This window comes from Camellia sinensis, unplaced genomic scaffold, assembly GCF_055761805.1.
Source record: "Camellia sinensis isolate YWXY unplaced genomic scaffold, ASM5576180v1 Unanchor1, whole genome shotgun sequence".
Taxonomy (NCBI): Eukaryota; Viridiplantae; Streptophyta; class Magnoliopsida; order Ericales; family Theaceae; genus Camellia; species Camellia sinensis.
The window spans coordinates 26069797-26077334 of NW_028128987.1; the positions used below are offsets into that span (position 1 = coordinate 26069797).

General features: G+C 31.9%; 1 protein-coding gene across 1 annotated transcript; it reads left to right on the forward strand.

Moving 5' to 3' along the window:
• Nucleotides 1–707: 707 nt before the first annotated feature.
• Nucleotides 708–4877, forward strand: LOC114256117 (IQ domain-containing protein IQM2). Its single transcript, XM_028195702.2, has 9 exons — nucleotides 708–1020; nucleotides 1901–2378; nucleotides 2488–2602; nucleotides 2693–2758; nucleotides 2872–2960; nucleotides 3076–3166; nucleotides 3292–3531; nucleotides 3662–3763; nucleotides 3883–4877. The coding sequence occupies exons 2-9, from the start codon at nucleotides 1945–1947 to the stop codon at nucleotides 4663–4665; spliced, it is 1920 nt and encodes a 639-aa protein (XP_028051503.2). The 5' UTR covers nucleotides 708–1020; nucleotides 1901–1944; the 3' UTR covers nucleotides 4666–4877.
• The last annotated feature ends 2661 nt before the right edge of the window (nucleotides 4878–7538 follow it).

Here is a 7538-nt window from a genome sequence, read left to right on the forward strand (position 1 = left end):
TCATTGAGTGCTTCATCCTTACAAAAAATTGCGTTGATCAGATATCAATAGCTAATTCATTAGATCAAATTTGCGTCAATATGATTTTAAAAATAAATTGCTAACAAAAATATGATATGATCAAGTGACTATTAATATCCGACCAATGTGATTAGTTATATAGTAATGAAATACTCAATAAAATTTACATATTAAACGATTTAAATTATTGATGTGAGTTCCGTGATAGGCTCATAAAATCCAAACAACACCTCCAATTGGTCTCGCTTGGGAATATGCTATTTTAATAATTTTTTGACTAAAATATAAAGTAAAAAAAAAAATTAGTGCGTTTTACGAAAAGATGTACAAAAAGTAAAGAGAAATTTTTTTTTTAACTTTTTGATATAAATTATAAATTTTTTGATTTTTTTAATAATTTTTTAACTTTTAAATTAAAATTGTTACATCCCAAACGAAACCTAAGTCCAATTAAAAAACCGAACTAGTGAAAAACCCTACACCCTTGCCTTGATTAATACTTGAGACACAAGTTTTTTTCTACAACTCGTAATGAGAGTGGAATTTTGTAAAGGCCATTCCTGTTGTGAACAGGCCATAAAAAATAATAAAAAATAAAAAATAAAAATATAATAAAAGATAATAAATAAAATAGTGTATCCCTAACTTAACTCAATTACCTCATACCAAAGTCCGGTCCACGTGCTTGGAGACTCTCTTTCTCTGTCTCTGTGTCTGAGTCCATTTCAGCGTTTCTCTTTCTAACACACTGTCCATCCAATCCAGGCAACAACCCCTCCCTATATAATTGTAGCAAAGCATTAAAAAGGGTAGCACATCAACTTGTATATTTTAACATCTTTCCTTTCGTAAAGAAACCAAGACCCACTCTTCTCTTCTCTTCTCTTCATTACCCCATTCCCCCTCCCCTCCCATTCAATTCGGGCTCTCATACCCACCATTCTCTCTCTCTCTCTCTCTCTCTCTCTCTCGGCTCACACAGACTTCCCCGACATTCAGGTAAAGTACTTCTCTCAAAAAAATTTAGGATATTTGTTGTTTGCTTACTTTCTCGGACGAAAAATGTTTTTTTTTTTTCTTTCCTTGCTATTGTCACTAGTTTTGTAGTTTTACTTGGTCACTTTGTTGAATGAGTTTCTGGGTTTCGTGTATGATCCTGATTTCTTTTGTTTGAATATATGTGTAAGATTGGTAATGGGTTTTGTGAATCCATGCTCTTCTCTATTGATGGGTTTCTCTGAAGCATTTTATCAAATCTCTTGTGTGTTCACCTAAGACCGTGCTTTGCTTCACTTCCAAATGTCATAAAATGAAATGGGTCTCCTCGGATTCTTCATACCCAACTTGGTTTTTAGAGTCTTCTCTAAATGTTGGTGCTTTTGCTATTGGGTTTTGTAAATTTATGCTCTCTTTTCTTGATGGTTTATTTGAGACACTCTTTTATTGAATTTAATTTTAATATTCGGAAGATATAAGGGGGTGTTTGACTCCTCAAATTCCATGTGTGATTACAGTGTGAAATGCTTATCTTTTGAATTTTTTAATTTTTTTCCTTGGTAGTGCGGCAGATCTTATGGGTTTCCTAGCAGTATTTAATATTCTTATTATTTGAATAATTTTACAGCTCATTTTCACACAATGTCTAGCTTGTTTCATTCACACATATTTATGTATATATATATATATCATAGATCAAATGGGTATTGTGGATTCATCATCATATTTTTATTGATTTGTTGGGAATTTTACGTAATTTACCATGGTTTGGAAGACTACACAACTCATAAACATAATAACTTCATTTATAGTATTTTTTTTTTCATTTAGTTTGATTGGATTTTGTGACATTCCTCTTACAAGTAATGGTTTGTCTTAACAGGAATTCAGATCTCATAAACCGATCAAAATTGCATTTGAAGTCACATGGGGATTTCTTTCTCGTGCCCATTTGCCGCGTTCAATGATTTAGAGAATGCCTTTGAATCTGTTATTGTAAAATCATTTAATTTTGGGGAAGATGAAGCAAAAACTCCAGTGCAACCAAAAGGTTCTGGGATGATGATAGAAGGATGTGTGACCTGGAAAGCAACAGAAACTGAAACTGAAACAATGGTCTCCGTTGAAGCGCCTTCATCTAAAGGAGAGGATATATTTACTACATCCAGTGGTGTTGAGTGCAAAGAGAAGGATTATCAATCCCCAAGATCAGATAGCATGACAGAGAAAATCACACATTTGCCTATTTTGGATGAAAGCAATCCAAAACATGAAGCCGCAGTAAAGTTGCAGAAAGTCTACAAAAGCTTTCGAACAAGAAGAAAGCTAGCAGATTGTGCAGTTCTCATTGAGCAGAGCTGGTGTGTTTTTTTTATTACCATTTGCAAATTTCTATCTCTCTTTTTTCCCTTGTTTGAATTTTTTATCAGCTTTTCCCACTTTTTTTAATGCAAATTAAAATAATTGCAGGTGGAAGCTGTTAGATTTTGCAGAACTGAAGCGAAGTTCCATATCGTTCTTTGACATGGAGAAACATGAGACTGCTGTTTCTCGTTGGTCAAGAGCAAGAACCAGAGCTGCCAAGGTAAATTTGAGTCATGTTGAATGAATGTTTATGTTGATTTCTTTTTTACAATTTGTTTATATATTTATGGTTCTTGCCTGAACTTTGCAGGTTGGAAAAGGTTTATCAAAGAATGGTAAAGCACAAAAACTTGCTTTGCAACATTGGCTTGAGGCAGTAAGTAATTTAAATCCAATGAACTTGATGTTTTTCTTCTGATCGCATCTTTTACGGGCTGTTATTGATTCAGTTATTTATTTATTTATTTTTTTATCTTGTTTGTTTAATAGATTGATCCACGACATCGTTATGGACACAATCTTCAATTCTACTACCTTAAATGGCTTCACTGTCAAAGCAAAGAACCCTTCTTCTACTGGTAAGATTTTAAAAGATTTAATTGGAAAGAAATTATCGCGTTCATTTAAAAATGTATATTTAGATGTTTAGAGTTTTCCACTGTGTTGCTAACATGTGTGTATTGGTAAATACAGGCTGGACATTGGAGAAGGCAAGGAAGTTAATCTTGTTGACAAATGTCCTCGATCAAAACTTCAGCAGCAATGCATCAAGTATCTTGGTCCGGTGAGCCCCTTTCGATCTCTTTATCATCTCTTTTTATTTTGAATTTCATTTTTTTTTTTTTTTTTCTCTCTAGGCCCTTGAGAACCTTGTTACTGATGATTTTCTTTTATTTTCTCTTCTCACAGATGGAAAGGAAGGCTTACGAAGTGATAGTGGAGGATGGAAAGCTCGTGTACAAGCATTCGGGTGAGCACCTTGACAGCACTGGGGAACCAAAGGGTGCGAAGTGGATATTTGTCCTAAGCACATCTATGACTCTATATGTTGGGCAGAAGAAGAAAGGCACATTTCAGCATTCCAGCTTCTTAGCTGGTGGAGCCACATCTGCCGCTGGTAGAATAGTTGTTGACAAAGGCATCCTAAAGGTAATACTACTACTACTACTGTTTTCAAAATCAAATCAGCTGCAAATTCATATTCATTCCATATTGATTTAGTTGGGTAATGTTTTTTTGATGCTGACTTAACAATATTCTTTCTGGTTAATTTGAACAGGCAGTGTCGCCTCACAGCGGCCATTATCAGCCAACGCCAGAAAACTTTCAGGACTTCATCTCATTCCTCAAGGGGAACAATGTGGATCTCACTGATGTTAAGGTAAAAACTAAAATATCATTTTCTATTAAAATATCATTTTCTATTGCTTCCAAATTGCTTTTCAAGAGATAGTGATATCAGATACTGATTGAAAATGTTTTATGTATGTAAATAATCAGATGGACCCAGTGGAGGAAGAAGGATCCTTAAGCAAACAGAGCAGTCTTTTCATGAGAAGTATCTCATCTGAAGAAGACCTAAATGAAAAGGACGGTGTGGAGACAAAACAGATGGATGTGGAGGACAAGACGTCCTCAGGGAAAACCAATTCCACAGAGGACCATGAGGATGCTGTTGCAGCTCCATCAGAACCAAGGACATCGGGGGCCAGTCTTCGCACACAATTGACTAATCTTTCAATACCAGATAGGGATGATTTGTTTGAGATGTTAAAGTTTGAGAATCAAGCCGGTGAATTGAGTACCAATACATTTGATGGATATGAAACAGAGGAAGAACAAGATCAGATGAGTCCTGATCAACACTTGTTTGATGAAGACCAAGAAGATGAAGAAGAGACTGTCATTCCTCAAGAATCCATTCTGAAAAGGATTAATTCGCATAAAGGAATGAATTCATATCAATTGGGGAAGCAGCTGTCTTGCAAATGGACTACGGGAGCCGGGCCTCGTATTGGGTGTGTGAGGGATTATCCTTCCAAACTCCAATTCCATGCTTTGGAGCAAGTGAATTTGTCTCCAAGAAGTGCTGCTGCTGCTGCTGCTGCCCATTTCAGATCAAACTCCACTCGACTCGAGTCTATTCCCAACACTTTTAGTGGAGAGATCCACATTAAAATGTCTAGTTTCAGTGGAGAATTGACTCGAATTAGGCATTATACACCACAATCCTCTCCGTTATGTAAAGGAACCTCAGGAACCATAGCCGCCAAACAGTCATGATACATACATCCGATAGGGTTTATTCTTTAATTAGTCTATTCTTTTTTTGTGAATAGAAAAGATGACATAGGAATTCTTTGACATTCTTTTCTGTTTGTCATGTACAAATTTTTTGTTTGCTCATCTTGTACAAATCCAAGATGAGAATTGTACAATTTTTGCAGATTTCAGTACCATCCCCCTATAATTAAAAAGAAAGAATTTTTGTTTTCCTTGGTATTTGTTTGATATTGAACTTGTGAACTTCATACAGTATTAACAAGGACTAAGGTTTGTGCCTGTTAAGTACTGTTTTTGTTTTCTGTTTTCATATTTCAACAAACACAGAAAACTTCCGTTCAGAAAAAAAAAAAAAAAAAAAAAAAAACAAACAAACAAACAAACAAACACACACAGAAAACTAGCGTTTCTAAAAACTATTTTCAACAATTTTTTTATTTTTTATTTTTTAAAGCAACTTACCTTTTAAAACATACAATAAAGTTAATTTTTAAGTTTCACAAATTATTTTTGCATAAAAATGACAATATGTTAAAAAGATGAGCATTTTATAACTTTTCATGAGCATTTTATAACTTTCATTGATTTTGTTCATGAAAACAAAAAAAAGTAAAAAATAAATAAATATAATAAGAAGAAGGAAAAGGAAAAGTAAAAAAAAAAAAAAAAAGTACTGCAAAACAAGCTAGTATTGCGTTCAGCCAAGATATTGGGATTTCATTATTATTATTATTATTATTTGAACTGATCCAATATCTTAAGATGACTAGGAAGATTAAGTGCTTGTTTGGGATAAGGTTTTTCGGCCTGAGTTTTTGGTGGTGTTGTTTGACAAGTTGGTTTGTGGCTAAAATAGTCATAAAAGATAAAATAGACTATTTTAGCTACAACAAACAAAATATCACATCCAACCTATAATCATTACATTCTTCTCTTACAAAAAAAGTCAAAAAAGTCAAAAAAACCCTTCCAAACCAAACTTTTTAGCCCAGGCTAAAATAGTCAAAAAGTCAAAAAGCAAACCCACTTCCCAAACGGAGGCTAAGTTATTTTAGTCTGACAAAAAAAGTTATATTTGGAATGATTTATTTATTTATTTTTAGTTGAATTAATGATTGTGAGAAAAAAAATAAAATGATTATGATTTAAATGTAAAATTTTGTCTTATTAACTATTTTAGTATTTTTTTTATTGACTATTTTAATTAATTTAGCTCATCCCAAACAACACCTAAATGGTGCTAGTAAAAAATTCGAAAAATTATATATCAGTTAAAAATTTATAAAATATTTATATATTAATAAAAAAAGTTTATAAATTTATATATTAATGTTTATAAAGTTTTTTATTAATTTAAAGTTTGTTTTTAAAAAACTTGCTTGGTTAGAGTTTTCCAAAAACAGTTTTCAGAAAATTCTACTTTCTTATTTTCTGTGTTTTTTTTTGTTTTTATTGAATTTTTTAATATTTTAAGAATTTTTTTTTAAATTTTTAGACATACGTAACACAAATATACCTAAAAAGTAAAAAAACCTTTTAAAAATTTACTAAATATCAAAAATACAAAAAAAAAGAAAAGAGAATTCAGTATATTTTTTGTATTTTTATGTATTTATTAATTTTTTAAAATATTTTTTTACAAAATTTTTACTTTTTAGATACATCTAAGTAAGATGCATCTAAAAAAGTAAAAATTAAAATTTTAAAAATATTTACTAAAAATAAAAAAACACAAAAACTAAAAAATTTAAATTTTTAAAAATTTAATCCTGTCATATAGTGATATGATTGGATGATTGATTGGTTGTGACTTTTGTAGAATACAATTTGTAAGGAGTATTTGCCGGGTGTGATGTTGTCAACGCTGTTGAAGTGGGGTGTGGGGTTGGACCCTGTCAAGGCTGAGAAGTTTCTTTCTTGATCCATTTTAATCAACTCTCCATCCAAACTCATTTGGAAAGGTATAACTAAAATTTTCATATTTAGGATAAAATTGGAAGCTTTCGGATTGAAGTTTGGTAAGACACAAGTTTAGAAAATCAATGTGAGAGAGAGAGAGAGACACACAGCGTGCATATTCTTCCAATTGTAACCGCGTTGGTAATAATATTTAAAAATATAATTCAAACTAGTTGTTGTGCATCTAATAATAATAAATTGTAGTTTCACCTGTTTGGGTAAATGATGTAGAAATTCAAACATGTTTTCTTCTTCTTTTGTCCCAACAATTTGATGTCTGTGAAAACCACTTTAATGGTTTTATTGTTTTGTTTGTGTTTAAAATTTCTCCAAGCTCTAGTAGTCTTCTTCCCATGAAAGTACACGAATGACCGACCAAGTCTACCACTACCATGATAACAACCTTATTACTTGATGGTGAAGGAAGGTGACAAAAGTCATTGAGCTCTCAGACCAAGTCCAACATATATTGAAATGAGTCATCATCATCATCACAAATTTTTTTTTTTCTACTTTTCAATTTTAGAAAATTACAGTTAAATGGAATTAATAGACAAAAGAAAAGAAAATAAAATATATAAATACACAAATATGAAGGGGTGCAACTTGTTTTTGAGGTACATCTGATCTCTTTGTAGTTGCACCCCATGTTTTGATATATTTTTTAGGAATTGTAATCTCCCCTTGAATTTTCTGGGCAGAGATAGATAGGTTCATAGCAATGACACCTAACATAAATAAGGGATAAGATTGCAGGTATTATTTTAGATTATGTTTGGATTATTAATTTGGTTAGGATTTAGAAATAAAAAAGAAAAAGTGAAGAAATCTGAATGAATTAAACTAACTTTTTGCTTCATGATTCAAACATAGCGTGAAAGTAGTACACATTCGTTTTAGTTACAATTCGATAT